Raw genomic sequence first — 15976 nt, forward strand, 5'->3', positions numbered from 1 at the left:
TTGGGTGTGTGTGTAAGAAATAGAATCTAAATGTGAACGTAAGGAAGGGCAAGGTTATGGTCTTTGAGAGAAATGAAGTCACTGAATGTGCAGTGAGGCTGGATGGTGAGGAAATGGAAAATGTGAGGCCATTTAAGTACTTGGGTAGTGTGATGAGTAAGATGGAAGTTTGGAGGATGAAGTGCTTGAAAGGGTACAGCAAGGAAGAAAGTGGCTGGTTCTTTGAAAGCTATCTATCTATCTATTTACCTAGGCTGCTTCCCCCAAGGAAAGGGAGGTAGCCGAGACAGGACGACACACTCCCCATTTAATCTATCTATCTATCTATCTATTGCCAGACGCCTCAATCCCGTTTGGGGTGGCCACAAACAAATCGCCTCCAAGTCGCCCTGTCCCCCGCCATTTCACTGCCCTGCTCCCAACTCACACCCTCCTCTCTCATATACCTCTCCACCCCATCCCTCCATCTCATCCTCGGCCTCCCCCTCCTTCTTCCCCCCTCCACCTCACTCACATACACTCTCTTCGTCAGTCTTTCACCCTCCATCCTCTCCACATGGCCAAACCTCCTCAGTGTGTTCCTCATAACACTTCCTATCACATCCACATCAACACCACAACGCTCCTTTATATCCTCATTCGTCAGCCTGTCTCTCCACGTGACTCCACAGGCTCCTCTTAAATAACTCATTTCCACTGCTCTCACTCTTGACTTGTGTCCTTCCAATAACGTCCAAGTTTCACTTTCGTACGTTAGAGTTGGTATCACAATACTGTCATGTAGTAACTTTTTCACTTCCATGCTCACTTCCCTGTTTCTTATCACAGTTATCAAGGAACCAGCAACCTTTCTTCCCTGCTGTACCCTTTCAAGCACTTCACCCTCCAAACCTCCATCCTTACTCATCACACTACCCAAGTACTTAAACGTACTCACATTTTCCAATTCCTCACCAGCCAACCTCGCTGTACATTCACTAACTTCGCCTCTCGCAAAGACCATCATTTTACTCTTCAATACATTCACCTTTAGATTCCGTTTCTTACACACTCTCTCAAACTCATCCACCAAGCCTTGCAGCTCCCCTTCGTCTTCACTCAGCAACACAGTATCATCTGCAAACAACAGTACAGGGATTTTCCAAACACTATCCTCTCTCACCAGGGCCACTCCAACATCCACTACCCTACCTTGTACCTCTTTTATTACCCCATCCATGTACAGATTGAACAACCATGGAGACATGACACATCCCTGTTTCAACCCAACTTTCAAAGAGAAAAATTCACTTAGTTCACCATCCACACGCACTGCAGCCTTCGCACCATCGTACATACTCTTCACAGCATTCAACAACTTCCCATCTACTCCATATATTCTTAACACTTTCCACAATCCTTGTCTATCCACCCTGTCATATGCTTTCTCCAAATCCATGAAAGCCGCATACAACTTCTTTCCCTTCTCTAGAAACTTTTCCACTAAAGATCTAAGAATGAATATCTGATCTACACAACCTCTTCCCTTCCTAAAGCCTCCCTGTTCTTCTCCAACTAATTTCTCTGTTCTTTCTCTAACTCTGTCTATAAGTATCCTACCATACGCTTTTCCTATTATACTAAGAAGACAAATGCCTCTATGGTTACCACACACTTCTTTTTCCCCTTTTCCTTTGTACAAGGGAATAATTATACCTGACTTCCAGTCCTCCAGGACTCTACCTTCCTCCCAGGCCAATCTGCACATCTTCCACATCCATTCTACTACTATCTCTCCCCCATGCTTCAGCATTTCACCACACACTCCATCAATTCCTGGGGCTTTCCCCGATTTAACTTTCTTCACTGCTTCCACAACTTCTATCCTACTGATTTCTTCCTGTCTTCTCACCTCCCTCCTTCTCCCAGCCATTCCCCAGCCATTTATACTCGCATTACTTCCATCCTCTACGTTCAACAATTCTTAAAGTGTTCTCTCCATCTGCTCACTTTTTCTCCCTTCTCCACTAGTAATCTACCATTTTTATCTTTCACTCCCCTGCTAACTTCACTTCCACCCTGTCTTACTCTTTTCACTTCTCTCCAGAACATTTTCTTACAGTCCCTCCACTTTACACTCAAATTCCTTCCAAATTCCTCATCCACTCTCTTCTTATTCTCTCTTACTAATCTTTTCACCTCTCTCTTTCTTTCCACATATAACTCTCTCTTCCACCTCTCAACTTCTTCCACGCCCCTATTTCTCATCCATTCATTGTATGCTTTCTTCTTTTGTGCCACAGCCTGTTTCACCTCTTCAGTCCACCAAGCTGTTCCTTGCACCCCCCTCCGTCTTCTCTTCCTTCCACACACCACATCACATGCTGCACATATTTCTTCTGTAAACATCTTACACACACCTTCCACGTCTCCCATCTGCTCCAATTCATATTTGCCCAATCGTTCCTCCACTTCTCTCTTATACTCTGCCTTTTTCTCATCCTCTTGTAACCTTTCCACTCTCCTTGTAACTACTCTTTCTTCTCGTCTTTCCCTTCTTCTATTCCTCCATCTTACTTGCATTCTAATTCTGGCCACCACTAAGTAGTGGTCAGAAAGTCCACTCCCCCAACCTCTATACACTCTTGCATCCTTTACACATCTTCGCATCCTTTCATCCACACACACATAATCACTCATTGCCTTTCTTTCATTTAGTTCACCACCCACCCTTCTCATCACTCGCCATGTATACCTGTGGATCATTTTATGCCTGAAGAGGGTATTCGCTATCACCAACCCCCTCCCAGCACAAATGTCCACTAACGCACTCCCATTCTCATCTATCTCAGCAGGCACACCCCACTCACCAACTATTCCATCCACCTTCACATTCCCAACTTTACCATTCATATCACCAATCAAAAACACTCTCTCATTCCTTCCAAACTTTTCCATGCACACTTCCACATTTGTCCAGAACTCTTTTCTCACTCTTCTAGCACGATCTTGCGTTGGTGCATACACACACACAATCGCTCACATTTGTATTCCAACTTTCAACTTTACCCACACAATCCTTGACCCAACTGATCCATACTGTCTTATGCTCTTCTTCCATCTTTTACTCACAACTATACATACTCCTTCCTTTGCCCTCTCATTCTCACTTACTCCTGAACATATACCCCATCCATACTCCCATTCTCTCACACTTTCTCCTCTCCATTTTGTTTCAGTTATTCCACATACATCCACTTTCACACCCTCAAGCACCTGGACAATCTCTCTCTCTTTCACCTCATCATTCGCTCCTCAATCGGTGGCTCAATCGGTAGAGAGGTGGCCTGCAGTCCTGACGGACCCAGGTTCGAATCCCGGCTGGGGCAGGGAACAGTTTAAGGATTTGAATTTAATTAAATCAGGCTTTACTGATCTACCAGAAGACCCGCCGACATGTCGTAAAAATACCCCCGCTAATACCAATACACCAGTCCTGCATGAGACAGCTCTAGCATGTATTCAATATGGACGGTGGGTATTAGCGCCGAAGTGGTGACATGTAGAGGTGTATGGTATGTAGGAGGACTGCTGGGCCTTGATAGCAGGCTGTGAAGCCTATGCCCTGAGTTGGACACATAAAAAAAAAAAAAGAAAAAAAAAAGTCCTTTATCCAGTCCTGGGTCGTCATCGTTTGGTCAGTCCTTGTCCGAGGCTTCTTGTTTGTTTTTTTAGTTAGCTGTTTTCCGGGGAGGGGCACTAACCCTCCGCCAACCCTTTTAGTCGCCTTTTACGACAAGCATCCATTCAAATACGTTCATTCGCATCTTAGCCCCAAAGGGAAGAAGGGACAGATCCTCACAGCATCACACTGCACAAGGGTCAACTGCGCAGTGCAATCAGTGACATCCACAGCAGGACCCGACAGCAGAGCTGGTTTACCCCTGCCGCATCATAATAGACCCATCCCCTTACCTGCACCTGACCTGACTAGCTGATCAGACCAAATGCGGGAAAATATCCCCTCAGGGCCGCGTCATCATTTATTCATTCACAATTTCTCTCCATTTATTTCTGTCACGCACAGCCGCTCTTCCTTGCCCAAGAGACATCCCTCTTGCATCCAGTGCTCTTTTCACACTGTCCATCCATCCTATTCGTGGTCTCCCTCTCAGCCTTACACCTCTCACATCAGATCTAGTTATCTTTTTCACCAATCGCTCATTATCCATTCTCTCCATATGCCCAAACCATCGCAACACCCTCTGCTCAACTCTACCAGCCATCTCCCGAACAACTCCAGTTCTCCTTTGCACTTCATCATTTCGCACTCGATCCATACGCGTCACTCCACACATACTCCTCAGACACCTCATCTCCATTACATTCAAACTTTTCCTCTCTGCTACACCCATATTCCATGTTTCAGCCCCATATAGTGCAGTCGGTACCACAACACCCTCATGCAGCCTTCTCTTTACATCCATTCTAAGCGAACGACATCTAAACACTTTTTTCATTCCACCCAGCACCTTACCTACTTCATTCATTCTAAACTTCACTTCTGCATCTATTCTTCCATCCACAGCAACATGTGACCCTAAATATTTAAAACACTCTACCTCCTCAAGCAACTCACCATTCAAAATTATATTCATCCCCCTACCATCTACCAACCTCGTACACTTCATCACTTTACTCTTATTCTCATTTACTTTCAATTTCCTCCTTTCACACACCCTTCCAAACTCCTCTACCAACTGTCTCAATCTCTCCTCTGAATCAGTCACCAGTACAGTATCATCTGCAAACAGCAGCTGCTTCAGATTCCACTCTCCACCATCAACATTCACCAGACTCAGACCTCCACCTAACACTCTTGCATTCACCTTCCTTACAACACCATCCATATAAATATTAAACAACCAAGGCGACATCACACATCCCAATCGCAGCCCCACTCCCACAGGAAACCAATCACTCACAGCATTTCCCACTCTTACACACGCTCTACTATTTACATAAAAACTTTTCACCCCTTTTAGTAACCTACCATCAAGTCCATACAATCTTAAAACAGTCCACAAAGCCTCCGTATCAATTTTATCATAAGCTTTCTCTAAATCCATGAATGCCCAAAACACATCCTTGCCTTTCGCTAAATACTTTTCACACACTTGTCTCACAGCGAACACCTGATCCACGCATCCCCTCTATCTCCTAAAGCCACAATGCTCATCGCCAATCACTCCCTCTGTACCCTCTCTAACTCTCATAATTAACACTCTACCATACACCTTACCTACAACACTCAACAGACTTATACCCCTAAAGCTAGTACATTCATACTTATCACCCTTGCCTTTATACAACGGGACCACACAAGCACTTGCCCAGTCAACTGGCGCCATACCTTTCACAAAGCACACATTCAACAATCTTACTAACCAGTCAACAATAGTCACTCCACCGCCCTTCAGGCATTCCACAGCACACCCATCCATACCTGCAGCTTTCCCTGTTTTCATCTCCTTTACTGCCTTCTCCACTTCCTCCTTCGTGATCAAAGAATCATTCAACTCTCTAACACATTTATTCCTTGCACCCTTCCATCTGCCACAATCTCAGCCACCCTTTCCTCCTCTACATTTACAATCTTTCAAAATATTCTGCCCATCTCTTCCTTACTGCATCCATCTCAATTGACATCCTTCCATCCTCTGCTTTTACTCGCTCTTCCTTCCCAGACTCTCCCTTTCGCACCCTTTTCACCTCCTTCCAGAACATTTTCTTATTGTTGAAAATACTCAGTCAGTTGCCAACCCCACCTTTCATCTGCTGCCACTTTAGCATCACGCACAGCCCTTCTCGCCCTATTCCTCTTTTCCTTATACCTCTCATATGAAATAGGGCGGTGAGCATGGAAGCAAAAAAAGCCACTGCATGATAGTATTGTGATACCAATTCTAATGTAAGGAAGTGAAGCTTAGACCTTGCTGGAAGGACACAAGTCAATGTTATTTGAGAGAAGCCTGTGGCGTTACATGGAGAGGCAGACTGACAAATGAGGAAGTACAGCGTTGTGGCATGGATGTGGATGTGATTGAAAGCATTAGGAGAAATACACTGAGGTGGTTTGACCGCATGGAGAGGATGGAGAGCAAGAGACTAATGAGGAGAGTGTATGAGAGTGTTGTGGAGGGGGGGAGAGGGAGGGGGAGCCCAAGGGAGTGGAGAGGTATATGAGAAAGGAGGATGTGAGCTAGGGGCAAGGCAGTGAAATGGCAGGGGATAGGGTGACATGGAGGCGATTTGTTTGTGGCCACCTCTTACAAGATTGTGGCGTCTGGCAATAGATAAATAGATTAGCTCCTGTATGGACAATGCAGTTACCCTGTTCACTCAGGGTACACAGTACCACCACATTTAGGCTCCTCGTCAGCACCAAAATGAAAGGGTTATCAAAGTGAATGCAACAAATACTGTGAAATAAGTCTGCAGTGTACTGTGGGTGAAGTATATGGAAGAACTGTGATTGAAAAACTTGTCAGAATACCAGGTGACTAATGAACAGAGTGGTTTCCTGAATGGTATGGAAATTTTGGACTAAATATTTGAAGAAAGGCTGATAGTAGAGGGGACATGTGGACTGCAAAATATTTCTGGATCCGGAAAAAGCACATGACAAAGAGATCAAGGTGGAAATATTGATGGATTACAAACATACAGTGTGGCAAATAAACTCCTAAATAATTTTAAGAACTTTTACAGTGGTAGTAAAGCAAGTGTGAGAGAAAAAAGTGAGTTTTACGCCAGGTACCCCTTTTTTGGATAAGGGCTAAGGCGTTGCCCCTGGGTAGAGGACTTTGGTTTGGAGCGTGTAGCATTTTATGACCGGATGCCCTTCCTGATGTCTACCAATGACCCTTGGGTGGATTCGATCCTCCGATCCTTCGGTCAGAGCGAAGCGCTCTAACCCACTGAGCCAGAAGATGGATAATTTAGAGAGTGGTTCAATATTTGAGTGAGATAGGGATGTGTGATATTATTATGGCCGTCAATAAATTAGTATATAGAGATGGGGTAATGAGTGTCAAATCAAGAGTTACAGAGATAGGTAAAAAGCTTGTGGCAAATGTTGACATGTGGAATATTTAAAATCTGATGCATACAGATGATGCTGTGTTTCTTTTAGAGATGCACCGATACCAAAATTTTCACCGATACCCATACCAATACCACAAAATTGGACCAATACTGATACTACTACTGATACCAATACCGATACCAGTGAGGGAGGGTGGTCCCTGCCGTCTGAGGACTGTGGCAGGGCTACCAACCTGTCTCATTCATGTCCATGGTGGCAGATGTGGCTCACTGCCAAGAATGTACTGTATTACTACACACCATGTACTCAATGATACTAAATAATTGGATATTACCAATAATTTAGTCTTCATCCCTATAAAACATCCAAATTCTATTTAACATAATAACTTCCTATGAGTGATATGCTACGCACTAAATTCCTTTTAAGTATCGGTAGTATCAGCAGAAAATCAGCCGATACCAATTCCGATATCGATACTCTAAAAACGGGCCGATACCATCGATGCCGATACCGATATATCGGTACATCTCTAGTTTCTTTAAAATAGTGGCTGGAATCTTTATAGTGTGACTGGTTCAACATTTTCTGAATGTCAGTGAACAAATGCAAAGAAAGAGTACAACAGGTGTTGTGAGAGGTAACTTAACCCCTTAACTGCGGGGCGTCACTTTCGTGACGCTTGGGAGCAAGGGATCATACCGCGGGGCGTCGCTTTTGTGATTCTGTGTTATTTTGAATTCACCCGGGCTTCCAAGTGGGGGCTTGTATCATCTATCAGTACTGCCAATGTCCAACACTAGTCAGCACTCCTAATCTCATCTGTACTCCCATCCATTGTTGACAATTTAGCCATTTCTCCCCGTTCTTGACTCCCCTCCCTACCCCCCCTCCATTACCCTATCCTCTCGCCTGCCCGGCCGTGCTACGCTAAGTAAATCTTCCCTGGAATTTTTCACTGATTTCATCCATTGAAATAAGCCCTATGTCCTATTCTTATACCAAATAATATATACAAGAAAGAAATAAGGTAAGTGAGAGTGCCAAACACCTGGAATTGGCTAATTATCACCTGACAACACCTCACGTGCACTCGTTTGCTAATTTTCGCTGTTTTTTTCCCCTTGAAATATGCCCTATAATCTATTTTCATAATAAATATACATGTAAGGAGGGAAGGGAGAAGCCTAAGTGATATTTACATTCACCTGGAACTACCTAATTTATAATGTATTGTCTAGATTTCCTGCCAATCATATCAGTGCTAAACAAAGAAGTTTCAAGATCTAACATTGGTAGCTCTGAAAATATATCTCCTAAGTAGGCCTCTAATCTATTTTCGAAATAAATATACATGTAAGGAGGGAAGGGAGAAGCCTAAGTGATATTTACATTCACCTGGAACTACCAAATTTATAATGTATTGTCTAGATTTCCTGCCAATCATATCAGTGCTAGACTTAGCTGTTTCAAGAAGTAATATTGGTAACCCTGAATAACCCCTTAGCAGGCCTCCACGCTAGCCCTCCGTTATCAGGTTACTCTCAACTTCCGAAGTGAGAGTACGTATGTTTCTTCTTGCTGACTTCAAGGCTTTTTTTCACCCCCATGCAAATGGCCCTGTGACCTTTACCCCCTACTAAACCTCGTGTGGAAAGAGGTAAAGGGCTGACAATTGATAAAAGAGTGACTACGATCTTTCTATTGAGTAAAACAGTGCAAGTGGAATTGTAAATAATGTGTAAATAATGTGTAAACAGCAAGTGAAAGTAATGAATGTAAATATACGTGAACAATGGAAAACAGTTTTATAAGTTATTTCAAGTGACAGTGCACAACACAGTGTAAATAAAATAGAAATGTAAATAACGTAAATAAAATAGAGAACGTAAATAGAAATGTAAATGAGCAGTATTATAAGAATACGAGTATATACCCTAGGAGTAATGAAAGTGAAAGTTTCACTCTAGCATGTCTGAATGCTATGAGTTATGAGAGTGAAGATGAAAGTGACATTCACTCTCAATGCCAGTATACAGGACGAGAAAGTGAATGCTACGTATTTTACTGAAGGAAACTGAATCCCTACAGTGACAATAAACTAATACTACTGAAGGAAACTTATGAATAAAGACTGTAGATATATAAAAGTGTTATATAGTAATAGAAATATAAAGTGTGAGGGGTTTTACGAATAATAAATGACAGACTACTAAGAGCGAACTAGTGCCAGTGCGACGATCAGACGCGCTCGTAATTTCCATTGCTTTCACAGTGTTTTTTTTTTTTAGTATGGATCCCAAACTACTTGAAAATTGTAGAATAGTGTTTATAGTGTTTGTATCAGGCTGTGGTAATCATATTACGGGTTGTCGGGAAGTGTAAAGTGGAGACTTCGTTACCCTACTTCAGAGGTCTCCACAAGTCCTACAGTAACTGACGAAGGCTCAACAATCATTCCAGGAGAAAGCTGAAGGTATGTGCCATAAGCATATGTAATTTTATTATTCTAGGACTAATAACTGATTTTTGGCAAATATTTTTTGAGAGTCTGTCGGAGCCCAAATAACCCCGCGGCACACGCAAGTCATTGGTAAACAAGCCCGCGGTGTAGGGGTTAAAGTAAGATTTGTTGCTGAAGAAGGACTGGATGTGATGGAAAAGTTTACGTACCAATTTATTGACAGACAAGAGATGTAAACTAAGTGAAGGAAGTGGAGATAAGTGTGGACCACAGACATAAAGAGGGAGCATTACACCCAAATTACTCCAGCGCTAACACTAATCCACTCACTGAACACCCCATCGACTCTTACAGTAGAAATGCTTCATTCACCATTACCATCATCCTGACCTTTTCCTTTCCACTCAAAGAAGGGGTGAGATGGGGCCACAGAGCACACTGCCTGAATAATAGAGAACTAATCCACAACATTCAGCATTCATCACTGTTCATTAAATCCTGTGTTGCCCCGTGATGGGTGTACGGGCCAGGGACTGGCCAAATTAGTCCCTGACATTTAAGATGAAAGTGGCCAGCCTCACTCATCTCCGAGAGACATAACGTGAGCAATAAACCCCAACCATCCCTTGGATATAAACCTGAATCGGCAATAACCAACTGGAGCACCATAATTACTCACTGAACCACGAGGCGCCATAATTTGGTTATATGGTTACCATCCAATTAGTAAATGGTTTCCTGATGTACAGGAAACCATCTGGCTTGTCACTCAGTGTAGAGTCACCTGTAGACAGAAAGAAGAAGAAAGAATGAAGGAAAGAAAGACAGAAGAGGAAGGAAGGAAAGAAGTAAGGAAAGAAAGGGCAGGCATCCAAGAGCAGCACTACATCAAGTGAGTGGATGGTGAGAACACCCCACCTGCCCACAGAACATTCATTACTATATTAAAAAAAAAAAAAAAAAAAAAAAAAAAATCTTTAAGGCATGCACTTTAACTTTCACACCATAGCTATGTACCCCCTACCACTATCCCTCCCTGTTCACTGTCACCTGCTTACCAAGATCCTAACAAATATCTGACAGTACTTCTCATGTGTTTTCCTCAAATTGCAAATATTTTATTCACCCATCTGGAATCCACCTTGTTAATTACACATCTGATATTTAGACACATTTTACCTCTTCTTTCCTTCATTCTTTCCTCTTCATTATGCCTGTGGGTGACTCTACACTGAGTGACAAACCAAATGGTATCCTGTACACAAGGAAACCATTTACAAAGCTGGGTGGTAACCATGTAACCAAATTTTGATGCCTGGTGGTTTTGTGGGTAATTATGGTACTCCAATTGGATTGAGCTGGTGAAGGTTTATATCCAAGGGATGGTTGGGGTTTATTGATAATGTAATGCCACTCAGGGAAAAGTAAGGCTGGTCACTTTCATCTTAAATGTCAGGACCAACTTGCCTAGCCCCGGGATTCTACACTTCATATGGGGTTAAGTAGGATTGGATGAAGGATGGATGGATATACCTCTTCTATCACTATTCTTCATATACCTTACTCACAATACAGTACAAAGATTTATCCATCCATCCATCATCCAATCTTATGATGCCCCATGAGGAGTGTGGAAGCCCAGGACTAGACAAGTTGGTCCTGACATTTAAGATGAGAGTGACCAGCCTTACTCATCCCTGAGTGGCAGTACATGAGCAATAAACCCCAATTGGAATGCCTTATTTACACACTAAACCACCAGGCGCTATAATCTGGTTATATGGTTACCACCCAGCATAGTAAATGGTTTCCTGGTGTACAGGAAACCATTTGGCTTGTCACTCAGTGTAAGTCACCCATAAGGTAGGCAGAAGGAAGAGAAAAGAATGAAGGAAAGAAAGACAGAAGGGGGAGTGTAAAGCCACCCAGAGGCAGAAGAAGAGGAAAGAATGAAGGAAAGACAGAAAAGGAATGAAGGAAGAGAGGAAAGGGCAGACACCCAAAGCTGCACTACAACTAGTGAGTGGATGGTGAGCACCCCCACCTACCATCCACAATATATATACTGTATATATATATTTTATAATTCATTTAGGTCACCTTTACTCTTATACTTGGGCACACCGGAAGATTTCCTCCACTCCACCGAAACTCCCTCTCATCCTGGTTCTCTGATGTGTTTCACACCAACAATTCAATGAACTCTTTCCAACAAGTCATTATCACCATCATCATTTTCATTGTCATCATAGCAGATTATATTATTCCCCTAAATGTGATTTCATGCTGAAGTACAATAGCTCCCATGGTCTAGTGGGTTAGGGTACACACTATTCATCAGAGAAGGAGTTTGATCATACTCAAGGGTCAATGGTTGACATCAAGGTCATGCGGCCACAAAATGATACAAGCTTCGATTAAAGTCCTCTAAACAGGAGCAATGGCTCAGTCCCTCACCAAGTCAGGAGTTCTTGGCATCAAAACTGCATCATCACCAATCATCACAAAGGGAGGAAGCATTAATGAAGCGAAACGTGATGATGATGAACATACCGATAACAGTAGATGTAACCACAGTGGACATGGCGGGGACTGAGTTGGTAGTCTTTGGCTGTCCCCACCAACAGGAACTGCTGCTCCAAGTCAGGCTGGTTGGCAAATTTCACCAGTGCTATACTGTAAAACAAACACACACAAGTTACAACATCATAAAGACGTAATGTACATGGAACTATGGCTGGCAAACTTCAAAATATACATTCACATAATACCAGCTGAAAGACAAATGTACAAAGTACAGTAAATCCTTGTCAAAAGTTGCTTAATTTGGTGTTCTTTGGCTACTAAGTCCTCAGTAAATTACAAAAAAGAAGCTTATCAAAATTCCATTGCTACATAAACAACCAATCAGTCAGTTCTCCCAGCTGACACTGTCAACTGTGGAGAAAATACTGATATCTTGGAACACAATCCTGCTTGAAATGAAGAATACCTGCATAATAATAATGACATCAATACCACACTGGGGTGGTTTGGACATGTGGAGAGGATGAAGAGCGAGAGACTGACGACGAAAAGAGTGTATGTGAGTGAGGTCGAGGGGGGGAGAGGGAAGGGGAGGCCAAGGATGAGATGGAGGGATGGAGTGGAGAGGTATATGAGAGAAAGGGGTGTGAGCTGAGAGCAGGGCAGTGAAATGGTGGGGGACAGGGCAACAATGAGGCGATCTGTTTGTGGCCACCCCGTACGGGATTAAGGCGTCTGGCAATAGATAGACAGACAGACTAATAACAACAATGATGATGATACATCACAAATGACATGGCAAAAGAGGGAGGTCAGTTATCAGTCTCACCTGAAGGCTGCCTCATTCTGCTCTAATCTCACAGTATGGAGAGTTTTGCCCTGAATCGGCTCCATCACGCGCACCAATGATGCCCACATGCCTGGTCCAGCTTTGGGAGCTCCAAACACTGAGTCTGGAAGATCCTCTGACAGTAATGCCTCAGCCATCCGTTCTGCTACCTCTGCCTCCTCCTCACCAGCAGCTTCACGCAGCTCCTGCAAGTCGTTGCACATGATCCAATTACTACAATTACTGCCATGTGTTGTATATACTGGCGCTGCTCCATTATTAAAAAATAAAACAAAAAAATAAAAAAAAATCTATCACAACCATCCAGCATCCAACCCTTTCTTTCTGCATCAGGAATGTAGTTGTCTGGGGTTAGGCTCCTCAGTCCCAACATGAGAGGTGAGTCAACAGTCACCCTCCATAAATGACATCATGTGAGCGATGGATCCCAGCCAAATCTTGGACCTGCAACCCTATGGCCAATATTCAGCTGGGGATCCTTAACCCACCAGACCACCAAACACTAACAATCCACATAATCCCATCATTACAGTACTGCATACACACATGCTGAATATACTGTAAATACAACATCCATACAACCATGAATAAACACCAGGGTATAATATCAGAAATCTTCTGGTGTGTCAGATAATGAAGTTTACTATCAGGTCCAATACCAGATAACCAATACATGCAATGCACACCCAAGTGCCCAAGCTGACAGAGTAATCACTGCCTACATCTAATATAATCATGACAAAAATACAAAGTATTCAAATTCCTTTCTTCAAGAAAAAAATTTGGCCAGATACTAAATCATACCATTATCAAAGGCAGCTCAATGCGCCCCTTTGAAAGTCTCTTTGGTAAAAGCTAGCAAAAATTATACTGAACTCATTATAGCTTTACCTAAAAATTGACATGTTTCACTTGAATGCTGAGATGTAACAAAAAATTAACACTAGAATACAGTGCTTGTTACAAAGAAGTGGTCTAGAAAGGATGTAGAATAACAGTACAGTCTTCTGCCACTGAGCTACAAGATATAGCCTAAGCCACAAAAAGATAATATCACAAAGTTTCCTTGGACAAACTACAGATCATAACACCATCCAAGTTAATAGCTTATCTGATGTCCTTCTCAGCAATACTGGTTGGTATCTGCCAGATAAAAATAATATATATACCCCTGGGGGTAAGGTTTTTTTCAAGAATACTCCCCCATTATCCCTGCTTGTCGTAAAAGGCGACTAAAAGGGTTGACGGAGGGTTAGTGCCCCTCCCCGGTAAACAACTAACTAAAAAAAACAAACAAGAAGCCTCGGACAAGGACTGACCAAACGATGACAACCCAGGACCGGACAAAGGACTTCGTAATGGGTACATGGAATGTAAGAGGAGCGAATGATGAGCTGAAAGAGAGAGAGATTGTCCAGGTGCTTGAGGGTGCAAAAGTGGATGTATATGGAATAACTGAAACAAAATGGAGAGGAGAAAGTGTGAGAGAATGGGAATATGGATGGGGTATATGTGCTGGAGTAGGTGAGAATGAGAGGGCAAAGGAAGGAGTATGTATAGTTGTGAGTAAAAGATGGAAGAAGAGCATAAGACAGTATGGATCAGTTGGGTCAAGGATTGTGTGGGTAAAGTTAAAAGTTGGAATACAAATGTGTGTGTGTATGCGCCAACGCAAGATCGTGCTAGAAGAGTGAGAGAAGAGTTCTGGACAAATGTAGAAGTGTGCAGGGAAAAGTCTGGAAGGAACGAGAGAGTGTTTTTGATCGGTGATATGAATGGTAAAGTTGGGAATGTGAAGGTGGATGGAATAGTTGGTAAGTGGGGTGTGCCTGCTGAGATAGATGAGAATGGGAGTGCGTTAGTGGACATTTGTGCTGGGAGGGGGTTGGTGATAGCCAATACCCTCTTCAGGAATAAAATGATCCACAGGTATACATGGCGAGTGATGAGAAGGGTGGGTGGTGAACTGAATGAAAGGAAGGCAATGACTGATTATGTGTGTGTGGATGAAAGGATGTGAAGATGTATAATGGATGCAAGAGCTTATAGAGGTTGGGGGAGTGGACTTTCTGACCACTACTTGGTGGTGGCCAGAATTAGGATTCAAGTAAGATGGAGGAATAGAAGAAGGGAAAGACGAGAGGAAGGAGTAATTGCAGGGAGAGTGGAAAGGTTACAAGAGGATGAGAAAAAGGCAGAGTATAAGAGAAGTAGAGGAACGATTGGGCAAATATGAATTGGAGCAGATGGGAGACGTGGAAGGTGTGTGTGGGATATTTACAGAAGAAATATGTGCAGCATGTGATGTGGTGCGTGCAAGGAAGAGAAGACGGAGGGGGGTGCAAGGAACAGCGTCGTGGACTGAAGAGGTGAGACAGGCTGTGGCACAAAAGAAGAAAGCATACAATGAATGGATGAGAAATAGGGGCGTGGAAGAAGTTGAGAGGCGGAAGAGAGAGTTATATGTAGAAAGAAAGAGAGAGGTGAAAAGATTAGTAAGAGAGAGTAAGAAGAGAGTGGATGAGGAATTTGGAAGGAATTTGAGTGTAAGAAAATGTTCTGGAAAGAGGTGAAAAGAGTAAGACAGGGTGGAAGTGAAGTTAGCAGGGGAGTGAAAGATAAAAATGGTAGAATACTAGTGGAGAAGGGAGAAAAAGTGAGCAGATGGAGAGAACACTTTAAGGAATTGTTGAACATAGAGGATGGAAGTAATGCGAGTATAAGTGGCTGGGGAATGGCTGGGAGAAGGAGGGAGGTGAGAAGACAGGAAGAAATCAGTAGGATAGAAGTTGTGGAAGCAATGAAGAAAGTTAAATCGGGAAAGCCCCAGGAATTGATGGAGTGTGTGGTGAAATGCTGAAGCATGGGGGAGAGATAGTAGTAGAATGGATGTGGAAGATGTGCAGATTGGCCTGGGAGGAAGGTAGAGTCCTGGAGGATTGGAAGTCAGGTATAATTATTCCCTTGTACAAAGGAAAAGGGGAAAAAGAAGTGTGTGGTAATCAAAGGGGCATTTGTCTTGATAGCATAACAGGAAAAGTGTATGGTA

General features: G+C 43.0%; 1 protein-coding gene across 1 annotated transcript in view; it reads right to left on the reverse strand.

Annotated features, from left to right (window-relative positions):
* Sf3b3 (splicing factor 3b subunit 3) overlaps window positions 1-15976 on the reverse strand; it is a 262909-nt gene that overhangs the window by 19233 nt on the left and 227700 nt on the right. Inside the window, exons 18-19 of the mRNA XM_080270145.1 lie at window positions 12907-13112; window positions 12105-12227 (exon numbers count right to left, since the gene is read on the reverse strand). Of these exons, the coding sequence (XP_080126271.1) occupies window positions 12105-12227; window positions 12907-13112 (329 nt within the window). The remainder of the gene's footprint in view (window positions 1-12104; window positions 12228-12906; window positions 13113-15976) is intronic.

This window comes from Coenobita brevimanus, chromosome 39 (genome assembly GCF_032717465.1).
Source record: "Coenobita brevimanus isolate Jiangsu-jjx chromosome 39, ASM3271746v2, whole genome shotgun sequence".
Classification (NCBI taxonomy): domain Eukaryota; kingdom Metazoa; phylum Arthropoda; class Malacostraca; order Decapoda; family Coenobitidae; genus Coenobita; species Coenobita brevimanus.